Source organism: Taeniopygia guttata, chromosome 3 (assembly GCF_048771995.1).
Source record: "Taeniopygia guttata chromosome 3, bTaeGut7.mat, whole genome shotgun sequence".
Classification (NCBI taxonomy): domain Eukaryota; kingdom Metazoa; phylum Chordata; class Aves; order Passeriformes; family Estrildidae; genus Taeniopygia; species Taeniopygia guttata.
The window spans coordinates 23,548,720-23,568,630 of record NC_133027.1 but is presented as its reverse complement, the minus strand read 5'-3'; the positions used below and the strand labels follow the sequence as shown (position 1 = coordinate 23,568,630).

Sequence of the window (19,911 nt, the reverse complement as noted above, 5' to 3'; positions counted from 1 at the left end):
ATTTTTTTGTTTGGGGTTTTTTTTTTGGTTTTTTTTGTTTTTTTTTTTTTGGTGATTTATCTCTTGCACACCCTGCTCCAGTCACTTGGATTCACTTGGGGAAAAAAGCAACTGTTCTGAAAGTGTTAAACATTTTCTGCTTGCATGTGTAGTAATTTTGACATCCAGATTTCAAAATCATCCTTTTCCACAATAAAAATAAAAAAAAAAATAGACAAACCTTTATAAAGTTTGTAGATAGTATTTTGAGAATATTATTGTTCTTTCCTTTAGTTTCATGTTTCTTCAACTTCACCACACCATCTGGAATTATTCTTTCTCCAAATTATCCTGAGGAATATGGGAACAATATGAACTGTGTTTGGTTAATTATCTCAGAGCCAGGAAGCAGAATCCATCTGATTTTCAATGACTTTGATGTAGAACCCCAATTTGACTACCTTACAATCAAAGATGATGGGATTTCAGATTTACCACCTCTTGGCACATTTTCTGGCAATGAGGTCCCTTCTCAATTGGCCAGTAGTGGACACATAGTAAGACTTGAATTTCAGTCAGATCACTCTACCACTGGAAGAGGATTTAATATCACTTACACAAGTAAGAACTTCTGGTTTTTATTTTATGCCTAGTTTTATGCTTTCTTCATAATAATTAAAGCCAATAATATATTTATAGTCATCGTTATATTTATATTATTTATATTTATATTTATATTTATATTTATATTTATATTTATATTTCAGAAACTAATTCTAATGATTGTATAGTTGCACTGTTTTCAGATGTCTTCCTTGTATTCGTTAGCTTATCTGTATCCTTATAATTTATTTATTTTAATTGTGATAGTGCTGAGGCATTCCCTTCATTATTTATCTTTTTTGTTCATACTGCATAAATCCTGTAACTAAAGTCCAAATCTTCCACATCAAAGTATCCAGTGCATGTAATTTAATATGCTTCTCAATGGAACCATCAAGAATAAGTTCATAAAGGTATTACTCTTAGATCCCAATTATTGAGGTATTAATTGGAAAAGCATAAAAGTAATCATCAATACAAATAAATAATTCTGGGAATGTGCTTTGCTTTTGTATGTTTTTTTTCTAGTTGAATGGGATAGAATCTAAGAATACAAACCCCTAAGAATAGAGATCTCTTTTCTGCATTACAGACAGCAGTTACCCTCTGTGCTTTTTCCAGTGTCTAGAATACAGCTGAACTGACACAGAAGCCTTTCCTATAAGAGTACATGAATTTAGAATCATTCTTCTATCTGAGTCTTGTCCCTTTATGAATTTTAAGAAAGTGCTACCTTTGAGAAGGCAATTCTCATATGTACAAAGTCTAATTGTAATGGACAACCAGTCCAAAAATTTTAAATCTGGACCTACTGGTCATGTACATATAGAGAGGTACTAAGAAAGTAAGTCTCTCCTGTTTGGTCAACCAGGCTAGGAAATATCTGGCTACAGGTGGCCCTTTGTTTTGTTTATATAAAAATATATTACTAAGCAGTACTCTCAATAAGAAACTAGCTACAGCATTGTCATAGAGAAAACATTTTTACATTTGCCATAGATTGCTAACTCTCCTAAAAATTTTATGAGTCATTCAAAGATGCTACTTATACAGAGGTTATCATTTTAACTGAAGAAATTATTTTCTAAGATTATAGTAGTTAATTGACAATAAAGTTAACTTTGAGACCTTTTAAACTGTTTCTTTGTTGTGTCAATTAAAATAATAGTGTTTGTGGCCAAGGTGTTTTCTTGCATTATTTAAAAATATTCTCCACATAAAGCTGGAATTCATTGATTTCAACCTTTTTTAAGTCTTTGATGCCCAAACTGGTCTTTTGCTTTTATAAGAAGGCATAATTTTTGTCCTTAGAAAAAGGGCAGGAATTAAAAAGGGGAAGCCATTTCCTCTTATCTTATCACTTAGTACTTGTGAGAAGAGGCTAATACTCACTTTGCTACAACCTCTTTTCAGGTAATTGTAGGGATCAGTGGGGGCTCCCCTCTGCTTCCCTTTCTTCAGGTTAAACAACCCCAATTCCCTTATGTTAGAGGCAAAACAGCCGGAATTTGTCCAGAGGAAAATTTAGGCAAATTATTCTTGTGTATCTAAGCCACATATATCTAAAACCTTTTGAATTCCAACTATGTTGCATGTGTGTGAATGTCATTGGATTTGAAGCTGACTTTTTATTGGGGAATTATACATTACTATGAATTATACATTTGAATTATACATTACTATTTTGTATGTGTTGCATAATACTGTATTACAAGTGAAAGAGTATTATTCTCCTCCTCCAAAAAAAACAAGATACAAATTTTAAAGGGATGGTTTTTATTATTACTATTATTGTGAGTTTTATTACCTGTATTATTGCTATGTTTTTATCAGCCTTTGGTCAGAATGAGTGTCATGATCCAGGGATTCCTATAAATGGGAGGCGTTTTGGAGACAGATTCCTTCTGGGAAGTTCTGTTTCCTTTCACTGTGATGATGGCTTTGTGAAGACTCAAGGCTCTGAATCCATAACCTGTATTATGCAAGATGGAAACGTAGTATGGAGCTCCACTGTCCCACGTTGTGAAGGTAAAGGCACAATCTTTACTTTGCACCTAGTTTGAATAATGACATTATTTAAATTTAGCTTACTTTTTACATTTTGCACATAAATATGACTGCTTTACCTGAAGTTATTAATTCATCTTAACACTCTTCCAGTCAAGTGAGAGCACAGTAATAGAAACAAGATAGCTTGCTTTTGTATTCTTGGAATAAATTAGCATTCTAAAAATCTGGTTGCTATTGTTTCCAAGTTCTGATTGTCACTTCATTACTCGGCTGTGAATTATAACTGCTATAACAGTTTTGGCTGTAGAAAACTGAAGAACAATTATCTACTACATAGGAAGTAAATAAAGCTTCTACATAGAAGTCCTTTTTGAAAATATACCACTTCAGCTTTCTCAAAATGAAAGTATACCTGAATTTCTCTGTGTAATATTATAACCTGCAGTACACTTATTTCTGAGAAATATAGTGAAAACCAGAGCTATGTTTAATATCCATGATATTCCCAAAAATTTCCAAATTTATTTGGTTGTACTTTCTTATGTGAATAAATAGACTGAAATGATCTATACTTAGGTTTAAAACTCTCTTTAGAATGAAATACAGTAAGAAGAATTGCTTGATGCTTAACTGATAGGTCCTAAAGACAAGACAGATGAGTGCATTTAATAAATGACTAAAGTATGTTTTTTAAAAGTCATGTTCAGAATGTATACATTTTATTAAACAATAGATAAATGGACTGCAGATTAAAAGGGGTTTTTTGGGAAAACTAATCCAAACCTAAATCTCACATTTCCATTAATTTCAGTGTCATTGCAATTAAGGATATGGATCACATAACTTTTCTTGTTATTTGGGCAATTTTGAGAACTCAGTTATCATAAGACTGTGTATTTCAAAGATAATTTAAAAATACTGAAGAACCCTCCCATGTGTGCAGTCTGTTAAAAGTGTATGTGAGCCTAGATGTTGCACTAGCAAAATTTCTTACTCTGATTGTTGTGGTTTGACAAGGAAAAAGCATTTTTCTCAGAAGGAGGAGGTCAGTTTGTATATTGACCAGTTGAAGGTGGACACGCCTCTGAGAACACGGAGGGGTTAAAAGCAGAATTCCCAGGAGATCTCGCTCTCTCCAGTTCCGGTCAGCGGTCAGTGCAGGACTCTCCCCTGCCCAGCAACCAGCTGGGTGGGGGAGGGGAAAAGCCATGTGGCCTTCGGACATAGGCCCAAGGGTGGAGGGACTGGAACCAGGCCTGGCCCCCCGCAGATGGAAGGGTGGACAAATCTGGGATGTCTCCGTTCCCCCCCCCATTTTGAATTTTGTGCGTGTAACCAAAAATGTTTCATGGTTTGACACTGGCACAATGCCAGTGCCCCCCTGAAAATGTAGTCTCTCAATTGAATGCTGTGAAATGCGATCGAGAACAGAGCAAAGCAGGCCCAAGCTTAATAACAAGGGGAAAAAAAAAACTTTATTAAGCTACTACTACTATACTACTATAAAAAGAAAAAGAAAGAAAAAACACACACAAGACTCAAAATGAAAACCTTCTAAAGCATTCCTCCTCCCACCACCCAACTCCAACAAACCACAGCGAGACACAACCTGGACCCGAATCAGGTTTCCACCCTCCAGACAATTGATACTCAGTCCATCGAGGGAGAGAGGAGTCCCTCCCGTGCCACAGACCCCACAAGAAACACAGCTGCCACATCCTGTGCTTCTATGTCACACATGGCACTGCCCGGAGAAAAAGTTTGTCATGGCGGCTCTCTCCTTTCCATGCACAGTGCTCTCACCACCAATGCATAGATGGACAGACTGCTTTTAGGATTTTTCCTTTCAAGGATGCCCTGCCAAGAGGGGAAAAAACAACAGTTCAGTTTTTCATTTTTTGGGGCCACGGTCCCCCCCATTTTTCCCTGGGGCCGAGTGCCCAAGAACAGAGATCTTCTTCTTCTCTTCTTCTTCTCTGAAAACAGGGGGCACCACCACAAACCTCCCTAACTTTTCTCTGTTCGCTCCGCTTCTGTCTTTTCCCAGCTGAAGCAGGGCTCTTTGGCTCACCGGTAACCTCCTAAAATACAGTCTCTCTTGGAGAGGAAAATCAGTTCAGTCTGTGGCTACCAAGAAAAAGTCCAGCCAAAAGGCACTCCATCATCTCCTCCCACCTAGAATTTCTCCTTCTAACATCCCAGGGTCCAAGCTGTGTTTCTTTCCTCTCTTTCAAACCGAGGAGAAAAATTTCACAAAGCTTTCATTTCTCAAGGAAGGGTTAAAAGTCTCGACTCCCAAGGATGGCTCACTGCCCATGCTCCGGCTCCCACCGGCAGCTGGGCACCTTGTGCCCACCCCCCAGCTCTTCTCCTTCCTCACGGTGAACTGCTGGCAAAACTGCTGCTGTCTCTTTCTCTCTCTCTCTCTCTCTCTCTCAGAGAGAGAGAGAGAGAGAGAGAGAGAGAGAGACTCTGGTGGGGGAATGGAGACATCCCAGGTTTTCTCCACCTCCACCTGGCAGGGGGGTTCCAGTCCCCTCCAACTTCGGCCTACCTCAGTCAGGCCATGGGCCTTCCCCTACCCCACCCAGCCACGGGCCGGGCAGGGGAGAGTCTGCACTGACCGCTGACCGGAACCAGAGAGAGCGAGCTCTCCTGGGAATTCTGGTTTTAACCCCTCCCTGTTCTCAGAGGCGTGTCCACCTTCAATTGGTCATTATCCAAATTGACCTCTTCCTTCTGAGAAAAATTCTTTTTCCATGTCAAACCACAATACTTGATTAAAGTATGTTACACAGTGGAGCAGGATTCTTCTTTTATTCTTAGAGAAAACCCAGCCCACCCAAAACAAGGAGTACGGTGTTGTTTTTTTGTCAGAAGATTTTTTTTCTCATTTCTCAAGTCAATTGTTGAAGTATGCACTGTGATCTTTGTGTAATTTTATTTTTGAAAATGCATAGATAAAGGACCGATGATGAGCACTTTTAAGTGGAAAAAAAAAAAGAGAAAAAATACTACAGAAATTATTTTTCCAGAAAATGCATAGGTTTCCCTCAGTTATCCTTTCTTTTACCCTTCTGGAATGTTTATTTGGTTTTTAATGAGGAAAAGATTAAAGTAATAGACTGGCTTGGGGCTTTTTTTTTTTTTTTTCTTCAGATTTTGATCTTTGTTTCTTTTATAGAAGAAGTAGTTAGGTTCAGGATATGATCCCTTCTGAAGTGAATTCTTTTGATAATTGAAGAAGTTTCTGGGTTTGGATTATGGATTAAGAGTCCTAAGCATGATTTAGTTTGCTTCTCATTGTCTGAGATTTTTGAACTACTGTTATTTTTTTGTTGATGCTCTGCTCTGTGGTTTTTTATACATATAGTAAGCAACTCCTGAAATACACGCAGTAAATGATGTACATGAAGTGCTATAAGCAGTTGAAGTTCAAGAGTTTTATGACTGTTCTTGTTCATAGTATGATGAAATTTATATTTAAAAACCACTGTGGAATAAATTGATTTCCTCATTAACTATACTCATGTAAGGTAAATGCCATTTTTCTCACCTTTCATTTTGTTCCAAAGAAAATTTGGTGTGTTTCAGAATTTGCGGGTTGCTTTTATCACTCAAATCTGGAAGAAAATTCCTAGAGACAAGTGAAAGTCAGAAGTGAAATCAAATAAATCTTTCTGAAAAGTTTTTATGTGTTGCTAAAATCATTGAAATAAAACTAGTCATCTTAATTTAGAACTCACAAATTTATGTTGCCATCCATTTCTATATGACATAAAAAGCTGGTTTGTCACTACTCAAAGAAGCAGAAGAAATCTAGCAAGATTTCCTGCTCTGAAATGTGAAATTTTCTGATAGTGATACCATTGACTTCTTCTACAAGGACAATATAAATGATACTAAGATAAACTTACCTAACCTTGAATGTATTCCTGTGTTCTGCTGTGCCATAGCTTTTAGTAAAACATAACATCCCAAAACCCTGTGCCATGACAGCTTAAATGTTTAAGGGACTCATGTTTTCCTAAATTTGTTCTGTCATTTCTTTCTGTTGTTTAATCCTGCTCCAAAGTTCTTTAATTTTGCTCTGAAAAATGCCCCTGTCTAGCCCTGTCTAGTCATTTTCACAGCCCTCTTGCAGTACTTTTTTTTTTTTAATTTTTATGGAGGATGATCAGGTAAGAGAACATTCAAACAAATTTGACATAGAGGAATGGGTCTGATGGGATGTAGCCAAGATTTCATAATTAGCCACCCAATGACATCACAAGGTCACTCAGTATCTTGGGAAGCTAATTTAAACTAGGGAGATCCCTGAAGACTGGAAGAAAGCAAAGTCTTGGAGGATTGAAAGTGGGAGATCTGAAGAGCTACAGGTCTTATCTCTATCACTGGGAAAGGTGATGAAACAATATTCGTTGAAACCATTTCCAAACCATGTGCTGTGGTTTAAACCTAGCAGGAAATTAAACCACCTGCAGCTGCTGCTTTCCCCGCCACCCCCTCCTGTGAGGGAGACAAAAGGCAAATATTCTGAATTAAGACAGTAAAACAGCAATGAGATAAAATAGTAAGAACAAAAATATTAATAACAAAAGTATACAAGAGAGGGTGATTTACATACAAAAAATGCTGGCCAACCAACCCAACCAAGCTCCATGTGCTGGTGGCCACCAAGACAAAGACAAAATGCCCCCCCAGATCATCCTGCTCATGTTTTCCCTCCACCTCATGTCACATTCTCTTCTTCTTGCAAGTGAAGTCCCTTACTTCTGACCCTCAGAGATGGTGTGAATGGTGCAGAATAACCACCCAGGTGTGCCCACATAGCTCCAAACTCTGCCCTATCAAGGCTACTGTGAGAAAATTAACTCTGTCCAAGCCAAAAACAGGACAAATTCAAGAAAACTATGGTGACTGGGAGTAATCAACATGGATTTATGAAGAGGAAAATCATGCCTGACTAACCTAATAGCCTTCTGTGTTAAAATGAACTGCCTGATGGATGAGGGCAGAGTAATGGATATTCAGTTTTAGTAATGTGTTTGGCACTGTGTCATGCAAAATTTTCAATGACAAAGTGATGAAATAGGGACTAGAGAAGTGAACAGTGAAGTGGACTGAAAACTGAACTATTTGGCTCATAGAATTGTAGGTAGTGTAACAACTGGAGGTTAATTGATAGAGGTGTAGCCCAGGGGTCAATCCCCTATCCAATACTGTTTAAAACCTTCAGTACAAAACTGAATGATGAGGCAGAATGTACTCTGAGCAAGTCTGAAGATGATGTAAAACTGTGGCTGTTGACTTGCTGGTGTTCCAGATGTTTGTGCTGCTGTTCAGAGGGATGAGAGAGGCAGGAGAAATGGGCTGAAAACAAATGACGAGTCTTTCCCATCTATCCAGCACTGGTGAGGCTGTGTTGGGAGCACTGTGTGCACTCCTGCGATCCACAGTACAAGAGAAATGTGGACATACTGGAGTGAGTCCTGTGAAGAGTCACAAAGATAAGTGAGGACTTGGAGCATCTGTCATACAAAAAGAGGTTGAAAGAACTGTGCTTGTCTCTATTGGAAAAGAAAAGGCTCAGGACTAAAGAGGGATCTTGCCAATATGTACAGATAACTAATAGGATGGTTTAAAGAAGTTGGAGCTGGACTCTCCTCGGTGGTGTAAAATGAACAGACAAGAGGCAGTTAACAGAAACTGAAATACATGGACTTCAGTTTAAAGATAAGAAAAACCTTGCACTTTGAGTGATCAAACATTAAAACAGATTGTCAAGAAATTCTGTGTTTGACTTTGGAGGAAAGGCATGATCCTGACTGGACATGTTTCTGTGCAATCTGTTGTTTTGAGCAGGAAATGAACTAGATGATTTCCAGATATCCCCTTCAAATTAAACCATTCTATGGTCCAATGGAATATTTACAACTGCCAGTTCCACTGAACTCAGTGATTACTCAAAAAGGTAGCACAGAACAATGGTAATAATTACATGGAACAATTTTTCTGATGTTTCCATGTCAATTTGGAATCATACTGGATCTAAATGTGATGAGACAGTATAATTTTTTAATAAGATACTGTGCTTTTCAACAGAAGGAAGGCTGGCAGACCCAAGTGCCATATAGAGAGTAATGTTTTTTATAAGACACATTGAAGGCCTTATGAGTCTGAAGAAATCAAAGTACTGTGTTAAACTATTAAAACTATATTTACTATATTTCTATTAATTTTAATTTGATTTTTACAATTTCTTTGAATATATAATATATTAGAAATAATTTGTATGTTACAAATATTCATGTTATTTTTTTCCTTTCAGCACCATGTGGTGGACATTTGACAGCATCAAGTGGTGTTATTTTGCCACCAGGGTGGCCAGGATATTACAAGGACTCACTTAATTGTGAATGGGTGATTGAAGCAAGACCAGGACATTCCATTAAGATAACGTTTGACAAGTGAGTATCATAAAGTTAAAGAAGTGAGGTCAGAGCATAAACGCTTGTTTTATTATTGAAGAATAAATATATACTTTAAGAATTCAAACCTCATTGCAACAGTCACAATGCTATTCCTACAAGTAGGCTATTAAAGCTTTCGAATGTGTTGTTTGCTTCCATTCTACTCAGCAGGAAATTTAAGATGCTGACTTTTTTTCTCATTAAACATTTCATAGTATTTATAGGCTTATATTTATTTGCAATATATATTTTTTTTTTAAATTAATGTTCAGAAGCCTGAACATTAGGTTTTCGAGGTCATCTTCTTAAATGGAAATAACAGTTTAAGTTATAAAATGGAGCATTTAAATTTTATAAAAGGACATGCATTGCCTGAAGTTGCAGATGTTTGAATGTGCATGACCTTAACAGTGTGATGACATTATTTCTGAGAAAATAGTGAGAACCATAGGCTTCTGTGACATGTGGTGCAGTTTAAAAACTCAATTTGCTGAATTTTAGACAGATGCACACACATATTCCATCGCAGAATTCTGGAGTTTTGTGTACAAATTGAACTGCAATGATATTAAACAAGAACTTGGAGTTTACAAAATGGAGAATTCTGATCACATACAATTTTTGAAGTGCAGCAGATACACAATTAATATACTTCAACATTATCTCAGCATTAATAGCAAATGGATTCTGTTGCTGTTCCCTAATTGCTTCAATTGCAAAACAGTATTACTGTTCAGCATGTTGGTTTTGGTAAATGAAGAAAAAACATTTCCATACTTTCTTTGGAGGTTTATTAAGCTTTTCTGGAACATTTAGAAAATTATCTAACTTTACTACGTCATATTATAAATTTTATTAAAAGTGTTATGCTTCTTAATAATGGCATAATCCTGCTTGTGCAATAAAATTATTTTATTTTGTCAACATGAAGGCTTTGTTACCCAGTTTAAAAATTCCATGGAAAACCTTTTTTATTGCTTACAAGAAAAACTGACTTTGCTGTCTGATATAACATTTGCAAATTATTAATCAGTAGTTGATTTTTTCAATTAATCACCAAATAAAATATTTTTGTCAAGTGTTTGGTCTAGTTTGGGGAAAATGGAACCCATTTATACTTCACTATATGAAGTATAGTGAAGTGTATATATATATACTTGCTTCAAAGACATACCTAACAGAATGAAGCTTTGTACAAATGTGATATTAATAATGTAAATTATCTCACTCTTGAGCTAATGAAGCTTTAAAGTTTTTAGACAAATATGCCTTTCCAGAGTCCTTAGAAACTTTCCAGAAGTAGCAGCAAGTGACTGCATGACCCTATGATTATTGTACGTTGAAACATTTTGCACTTCAAATTGTGCTTAGTGCTTGTAAGGGTAACAGAAAAATAAAATCTAATTGAGTCAAGTCATGAGGAAGGGGGTAGAAAAATAATGTCTGACCTGAAGATCTTTGGTACTTTGAATATTGATAAAAATAATTTGATAATTTATACAACTAACCTCTGTATCCAAAACTAATCCAAATGTATAAAGAATAGTATAACACAACATCCTTTGAGTCTTTTTAAAATCTATGTACATTTGGAGGACATCCTACCTCTTACTAATACGAATATGCTAATTAGCATTAAAATAAACTAAACCCCCAAAATGTAACCCTTAATAACATACTTTCAGTAGCGATGAAGTACTTCCATTAACAAATTGTCTTGATTTATCCCTTTAGGGAAAGTGCAAAGACTAAAAAACCAGTAACAAATCCAGCCCAATTCAAAAGACAATTCATTCCTTTAAACACTCAAAATCAGACAAGTGAATTATAAAGTCACATTCAGGTTTGACATGAGCAGGAATCTACTGGGAATAAAGATCATTGTCAGAGTAGCAATTGCTGTTAAGAGTTATTTTCTGGTTTCTGTCTCCAGCAAGCGTTTGCCATCCATTGTTGTCATACTGCCCTGCTAAGAAAATGCAATTGCTGGCTGAGAGCACTTTATTCCTAATTAGCTTGCCTCACAAACATAACTGTCAAAATAATTGAACTATTTAATTACTAAGCTTGAGTGTATTCATTATGAGTACAAATAAAGTATTTAAAGCATCATAGCTGTATCTGTCTGTTTTCATCATTCTGCTGCAGGATAAATCAATGTATAATCTGTGAAATTATGGAAATGTACTGAAAAAATGTCAAATACTTTTGTGATGCCCTGTGTAACTGTGGGCATCTATTTTTGTAAATTAAGTGAGCCTTTCCAGATGCAAACCCTCATGTGTTTATGCAGCTAAATTGTTGAAATAGTATCCAACATGCTTCTTGAGTTTGTCAACTAACATTCTCCCAAATAATTATCAAACAGAGACAGAACTTTCTGTGGGCAAGCAACAATGCATAGTAGGAAATTTGAATACTGTTTCCTTCTTTGAGAGGCTAAAGGATGTATGTAATAGTGTGGATGTAGGCCATTCCATTCTAACTGATTTCATTGCCAGAAATGGGTCCTGAAAATGCTTAATGTATTAGCAAACCTGCAAGCCCTGTACTCCACTGTCAGAGTGGATAGATACCAGTAAAGCAATCATCTGGATTTTATACAGCTTGTCTAAATAAAGCACCATAAATCTAGAGTTTTCTGTGTGAAGTGGAAGGAGTGATACGAAGTGCCTAAGTCAGTTTCCAAGCAGCCATTAGCTCTGAATAGTGAAGCAAAAGCTTTTTGACTTATGGCTGTGCTTTTGTTTTCAGGAAACCGTGAGAGAAGAACTAGAAAAAATACTAAATACTCTCTAAACCCGAACTTGTTCTTACCAATATTTATGTGTTGGTAAAAATATTTTTACAAGAGCAATGCTATTTGTTCAGGAAAATGTAATGCTATGGGAGCTTAGTCATTCTGTCATCATTTTGTAACAAAGTAAAAAGTTTACTTTGAAGGAATGTCACATGTATTTCTCCTTTATAGATTGTTTAATATTTTGCCCTTTTCTTTAATTACAAGAAGAAATGTCTTATGTGTAGACCACTACATGTGTCCCATATTGGCAAGACAGCTAAGGGCATTCACTTTAAAAAAGTATTGTATTATGTAGGGATTTCTGCTGCTCTCAGAAGGTGAACTAACAAGCCTTATGGGAATAGAAGAGAAAAATCTTACCAGATATGCATTTTTGAAAGATGAAAATAAGGATATTGGGTCTGCATGAAAATATATTTAGAGCAGTGTAAATATCTGTGTAATAGCACAAACTTCATTGACAGGAAAATTTATGTGTGCATGGTTCCAATGCTGCAGCATATCAGAATCTGATATAACCACAAACTATCTTGAAAAGCATCTGATGTAAAAAGTGCCAGTTCAAGTTCCTCTTGAGAAAGAGCAGGTTTGTGCCGTTTGATTTAAGAACTAGTAGTAGATGACATAGATATCCATTATGAACTGGAGAAATGTGATGTGGTTTAATGATTGGTAGACACTTTGACTCTGCTGTTGATTTTAAAGTTACATTTTCTTGTAAATCAACCCTCTTTAGTCTCCTTAATTTCCATTCTAGTATATGTTACCAGTTGGAGGTTTTTTTTGACACACTAAGGTAAACTAAGTCACGCTTATAACGAATAACTAACAAATTTTAAAATGAAGGCTTGATTTAAATCTAGTATTTTGTTACTGCTTTATTTCACAGGACAAAAATAATTAACTAAAAGTAAAGTAACAAGCTACGTTAGAATAAAATCTTTGGATAAAAAAAACAAAAAACAAACAAACAAACAAAAAAAAACAATGAAAAAAACCCAAAACACTTGATTATCTATAAAATAGCTTTTGCCAAGTAGCAAATATCAAATAATGAAGTGTTATTGAAGATGTTCCTAGGGTGTCCAACTATTTCTTAACCTGAGGGCAAAAAATTCCTTGGATCTTCATATTGCAATTTCGTTTCAGAAAATTTTAAATTTTAATTTTTCTACTCAGATTTCCCACTAAATGTCTTTCTAAAGGCCAGTCATATGGCTGATCTGAAGTATATTGAATCCTTTAAAATTTTTTTACAATACCGCAAAATTTAAGGCAAATTATTCATGAAGCCTTCTTTGATTGTTATTCTTAGTAAGACATGGATGTATTTGTAACTAAGTAATGTTTTTATGTATTGGTATTCTTGATCCAAATGCAACAAGTGGGCGACACTTCTTTCAGTTGAAGAAAATAACAGCACTCGTCCATCCACCAGCTGACTTGCATATTCCTTTTCAGATTCCAGACTGAAGTTAATTATGACACTTTGGAAGTCAGAGATGGGCCAGCAAATTCATCACCATTAATTGGAGAATACCATGGAACACAAGCACCCCAGTTCCTTATTAGTACTGGAAATTATATGTATTTGCTGTTCACTACGGACAACAGTCGTTCCAGTGTTGGTTTCCTAATTCACTATGAGAGTAAGTCTGGTATTTCACAAGTAGATTTTTATTTAATCTTGAAAAAACCCCTTCAATTAGAAAATGAGAAAACAAATGGGAACAAATAAAATTCAGTAGTTATATTTGTTTAAGAACAAATTATGTTTACTCTATGCTGTACTGACAGATAATTCTGGAAGTATTAATTTTGGAAATTTTTTTCTTCATGAGTTCTTTTATGTTATTCAGAGTCCTTACAGACCTAGTTGTTTAATCAAATGCAAAGTAATTTTAGAAACTTTACTTTGTGGTTAAACATATATTGTTTGGGTGTCCCCTATCTTCTCTCTAACTTTCACTTTCTCTCTTTTTCTCTTTCTCTGGTTTTTGTAGGGCTGAACAGACTTGGACACCTTATCTATAATGGTTCCAAAATGCAAATAAATTAATAATAATATCTCCATGCGAACTACAGAATCATCATAATACCATTTTCTTTTCAATTAAGTGCACACAATGGTGTATATTAAATGGTCTGAAGTCACAGTAGTCTTTATATGATACTACAACCATTCACTTAATTATTTCCTGAAGAGAGCTTATGTATTTATTGCAGTTGTACCAACCTAGTAACACCATTTTTATCAGTTGCTCCTATTTGGAAACTAATGTGGTTGCTGTACATTTGCTGTAATACTGAGTTTGGAATAGTGCCCAGATATATTTTATAGCCACATCAAGGCTTGTCCAAATAGTAAAAAATAGTTGTGCAGTGAAAGCTTGCTAAACACTTCACACCCATGTCAGTGCATTTGCTCCACTAGACTTGTTAAGTTAATCACAGTCTCACTGTTTATATTGTCTTTTTTTTTTTTCACATTAGATTTCACACAGAGATAAAATTGTCTCCATTTTGCCTTGTGTTCTATGTTCATGTAGCACAGCTGAAATTTGCTGCAGAGTCTATCTTATTGTGCTAGCCAGCATCAGGTGCTCCTGCAGCATTTCTGTGATACTTTACTCAGTATTGGCAATTGTGTACATCACAGAGGGAAGGGCATCACAATAACAAGCAACATGGGGGTCCTAAGCAGATAATGTCAGTGTTTTCAAAGATCAAAATCAGGTAGAAAGACCTAACTGAAGCCTTGAATAATCTGCCAGGAACTCAGGAGGCTAAAATCGTATTTTGATTTTCCTTGGAAGTTTTACTATAGAAGTTGCTAATTTTAAACATATCACAACAGAACTTCTATTTTTTTCACATTTCTTACATTTGTAGAATACAAGGTAGTCAATTTTGAGTTTTAAGGGAAGTTTCTGATTATTCTCTTTGGAAGTCCAAATACCTGTCTTATTTGAAAGTATTTCAAAAATCTTCCAGTTACAGTCATAACTTTGATGATAAAGTAAATCACTGCACTGTGAAGCAGAAGACTCTTAACCTGCTTAAATTAAAACATAAGCTAAACTGAGTTGAATCTGAGATGGAAGTAATATTCTATTGAGCTAAAATATGACTGTAATACAGCTTTAATAAATATGTAACCCAGTAAAGGTACTGTGAAGCATATGAAGATAATTTTTTTATTCTTCTCCTTAAATATCTGTCATTCAGCCTTTCGATGACACTTAAAAATAGCTAATGAAAGACAATGTAGATTAAATCTTATGCATCTAAGCAAAGAAAAAATAATGGCATGCCTAAATTATTTCTTAAGTAAAACTACTGATAAATATTCATTTTTTTGTTAAAAGTAATTAATCTTTTGGCAAGTGTGCTCCATGTCTCAATTACATTTTCCCAATCTCTCAGATTCCCTAGGTATGTGTTTTGAGTAGGTTTTGTTTGGCTGGTTGGTTGGTTTTTTGATTGGTTTTGTGGGGGGTTTTTGGTTCCTCATTCTGTGAAGTAGGTTGTGCAATCTTACTCTTTTTTTTAATTGAAAAGAGTTAGAAATACTTTATCTGCAGATTCCTGTAATGTAAATTGTTTGTTTTGTTTATTAAAGTACATTTGAATTTTTTCTTTCCTAATATAAGAGAACATGACTTGCAAAGCAAATTGATCAATTATTTCTTCAATTCTATTGCTTTACTTACAATTCTGTGCTTTTTGTGAACTAATATTTCTCCTATCTTAGAATTTATCTGAAAAATTTTAGTCATGTGTTGTGACAGTCAAATAACATTCTATATCAATATATATTTGATAAACATTACAATTCTCTTACACAGCCAATGTAATCAAAGATTACCCATCTTAGTAAAAAAATTCCTTATTGAGACCACTGAAAAAATCTACAAAATAAATATTGTGATTTTTATTAATTAAAATCTTCAGAATTAAAAAATTAGACATAATCCTTTATTCACAGTGTATAAAATGAGGTATTTGTTTAGATTATGTTTTATAAAATAAATTTTTAGGCTTGGAAATGTGCAATCTTCATGGATTTGACAGTGTTGAAACCAGTCAGATAGCCCACAATCAAATTTAACTGTGATAACATAGCATCAAAATACTTAACACTTTTTCATTTGTGGAAAAAAAAAAATTCTTTGAATAGTCTGGATATGAGGAAAAGAGTCATACAATTTTCTGTAGCAGGATACAGTCAATGGGAAAAGATTTAAAATATTTGGGAAGATTTTTTTGTTTCAGCACTCCATTTTACTATGGCTAAGAATCAATACTGAGGTTAAATAGGAAAGGCAGATTTTGGGAAAGTGTCTATAAAATAAGGGCGTATAGAATTGGTAAGAAGTGAAAGACTGAAGCAACATGATTAAATTAATGGTTTGCAAAAATCTAAACCACCAAATTTGGCAGAATGGTAGGAGAATGGCTTTGAGTCCTAACAAATGAATTCTGAAAGTAATTTATGAAAGAAATTGATGGAAAGCCCAACAGAAAACTATTGTTTGTTTTTTGGTCGTTTTGGTTTGATTTTGTTTCTTTTGTTATTGCTTTTCCTTGTTTTTATTTTCATTCTGGGAATTTTTGTGTTTGTTTTGTTTATTTTTTTTAATTTTGTTTTTTTTAATTTTTGAGAAAGGTTTCTGTAGCTAACTAAAAAAATCTCTTCTAATGATGTAGCTCAAGAGTTAATAATGTAGAAATCAGATATATTAAAATATTGCTATAGATAGCAATCAAAGAATAACACAGATCTCTTAGGATAAACACAAAAATCTAAAGTACATATTTAATTCCAAGCACAAGAAACAGAAAGTAACAAAAATATCTATAAATATATTCAAATAAGGGGAAAAAATTACTTAAAAATTTTGACCAAAAATCAGCTGTCACAGGCAAGACTAAATGTTTTGTTCCTGTTTTGCAACTTTTGCAGAACATAATATTTTGTACCATACACTTAAGATAATTAAGTGAGCATTTTCAAGGTAAGAGTATGGCATATCGAGAGAGGGTAGTACACAATATTGAAATAATTAAATACATTTTATTTATCAGGGACTGTTGAAATTCCCTGTTCTATACTGAGAGGCAAAGTGGAAGGACCACTCCACTGAAAATTATATCTGAAAATTCAAATCTGTAAGGAAGTTTAAAAATAATTCAGAAGGGCACACACTTTTCCAAGCAAGGATGGAGAAGGGAAAAAAAAGAAGATATTTGGACTAGAAGGATCAAGAACATTAGTTTTATCTTTGCTCTTGAAAGATAGGAGTTTTAAGCTGATAAACATCATGATAAGAAATAAATTACTTGTATTTGATAGAACAGATTATGTCAAACCAACTTAATTTCTTTCTTGACAGGTTAACTGCTTTTGTAGATTTGGAAATGGAAAGGGGAGGAAATAGTTCTGTGCTGCTATTCATAAGGCTTTAGAATTCTTTCAGAGAAAAATAAAGAAATTTAGTGTGGATGAAATTATTGCAGTACAATAAATGTACAATAAGGTACAGTAGTCACTGGAAAAAGTTTCTCAGAAAGGCTGTGGAATTTCCATCCTTGGAGATACTAAAAATACATCCAGGAATGGATCCACCTGTGCAACCAGCTTTAGGTGACCTTGCTTGAGCAGGGGGTTGACCCTACATGACCCCAGAGGTTCCTTCCACAAAAAAATTGTTATGTGATTTCTATGATGCTGTAAAAAAAAAAATTATTAATTATTTTTATGGCAATATAAGCATAGTTGCAATTTAAGGATGATTGCAACCTGCAATTATAGTAAGCACTATGATTGAGAAGATTGGAATTCAAAACAAGCTAGATGAACTGAAGAAAGAGTGTAAAACAAAAAAAAATTCAATTCTATAAAGAAACATGCTAAACCTAAATGGGGAAGGAGAAGTGACATGCACAAATACAAAAGAGAGATACAATAGAAAAAGATTTGGATGTCACACAAAACCAAAATAATCTAGAGAAAAATGTAGTAGTATTGCAAAAAGTTGAATCTTCTAGACATTGTATTTAATCATCTAAAAAACCAAGACAATTTCAGAAAATAAATTTTTTTTTTGTTGTTCACGGAACTGTTTTACCTAGGATTTGTTCAAAAATTATTTCACTTCATTTGATGACCAGGGAGACTATTGTGTCTAGTTTGTGACACAGTTTAAGAAGACTAGAATGTTGCTAACATGGAAAATATGACACATAAGGAGTCATTAAAAGGTTTGTACTTGATTAGAAAAAGTATGACTTGGCAGGCAAGGGGTGAAGCCTGATAATGCTGTCATGGTATCACACAGCTAATAATTGCAGCCTGTTCTAGAGTTTGATCTACTGCCTGTGCTCCTTCTCAATCAACTCTTGACAATTATTTTCCAACCATATTTATCACAGTTGCACCAGAATTGTGCCATATTTCTCATATCAAATAATTACCCATTATTTCATTAGGGGTTGTCTCCAATTAAGAAAAATAATCAAATCTTCAGGCAAAGAGGCAAAGAAAAAATATTTCTTTTTAGTTACGTTCATGGTTACTGAAACTTACATACTGAATATTTTTCCCTGGGAATGAACCTCTGTTGCCTGAGCTGATTTTATTTATTTAACATTACTACTTCAGGCAGGAAGTTGGAAGTTGATAAATTTTCTATAGCTTTTGGTCTTCCTGCAAAAATGTGAAACAATGGAGTCAATGTAATTTTGAATTATCATTTCAAAAAGAATCTGATGAGTTTACCGATTATGTGTGACTCAGAATGCCAAAGCAGCTGATGTGTTCAGGCAGGGGTGGTAGGCTTCCCTAAGAGGAAGGAATTTTAAGAGTGCTGCTGTGGACTTCCACCTACACTAACATATTTCAAAATATGAGATATGATTTATCTGAAAAAACCCAATGTGCATCAAAGTTAAATTTTCATACAGATGAAATTAAGGATACTTGCAATGCAGAATACTATAGACTTACATGGTTTCTTTGAGACTCTATCAAGCAGTTTTAAGCAGATGAAGGGAATCTAAAACTGCACTATTAGCTAACATGGTACATTTGCATTAAGAGTATGCAGTCTAGAGAAACTTATTCATCTAGAATTTAAGTATGTCAGGGCTGCCTCATGAAAACTGGATCATAAGCTATCAAATCTGAATTCTAAGTGAGCTATAAGAAGAGCTGGAGGGTACAGAGACTATTTCTCTGTGAAAGCTAGAGTCATTATTTATGATATTTTTATTTGTAGTCCTGATTCCAACACTCATATGTATAGTTCTGAATCCTTCACTTTATGGCCTGATAAATCAATATTTTCCGTAGTTTTGAACTCCTCCTACTTAGATCCTAAGGCTGTGTGGTAGTCCTGGAGAAACAGAGCAAGGTAGAAGCAGTCAACTGAGAGAACGACTTCTTCAGTAATGGTTAGAGATGCACAAGCAGCTCAGGACCAGCACCTTCTTTGCCCTCTAGAGGGCTAAGAAGCTAGGAAGTGTCTGTGAAGAAGGCAGTTGAGGTGGAATAATCTTGCTAAATCCCAGGTGCCCAAATCTTAAAAATACCTTTCCTGTATCCTTCCATTCCTCTCTGGCTGAACTTCACATTCAGTTTTACCTACCTTCTCCTTCTGAGAGGTGCAGGGAGACAAGGCATGAAGGTTGTGATCAGTTTATCACAATTATCTTTGCTGCTCCTTCCTCTTTGGTGGATGGACCCCTCAGACTCTTCTCCGTCTCCAGCACTGGGTTCCTCCCCCAGGAGAAAGTCTTCCATGAATATTTAAAATTGGAATCCTTCCCATAATCTAGAGTTCTTGATGCATGGCTCTGGTGTGGTGTGCAATCTTTCAGGAACAGAGTGCTCCAGTGTAGGTCTCCCACAGCATCACAAGTCCTGCCAGCAAAGCTGTTCCAGTGTGGGCTTGTGTCTCCACCAGGCCACAGATCCTGCCAGGAGCCTGCTCCAGTGTGGACTTCCAACAAGACCACAGCCTCCTTTGAGTGTCCATCTGC

At 35.1% G+C, this 19,911-nt stretch overlaps 1 protein-coding gene across 2 annotated transcripts in view; it reads left to right on the top strand.

Annotated features, from left to right (window-relative positions):
* The window catches only part of CSMD1 (CUB and Sushi multiple domains 1), a 1,058,834-nt gene that overhangs the window by 799,552 nt on the left and 239,371 nt on the right, over positions 1-19,911 (top strand). For both annotated transcript variants that reach the window (XM_030269463.4, XM_030269462.4), the window contains exons 14-17: positions 274-600; positions 2,416-2,610; positions 8,924-9,062; positions 13,330-13,517. In XM_030269463.4, coding sequence (XP_030125323.4) covers positions 274-600; positions 2,416-2,610; positions 8,924-9,062; positions 13,330-13,517 — 849 coding nt within the window. The remainder of the gene's footprint in view (positions 1-273; positions 601-2,415; positions 2,611-8,923; positions 9,063-13,329; positions 13,518-19,911) is intronic.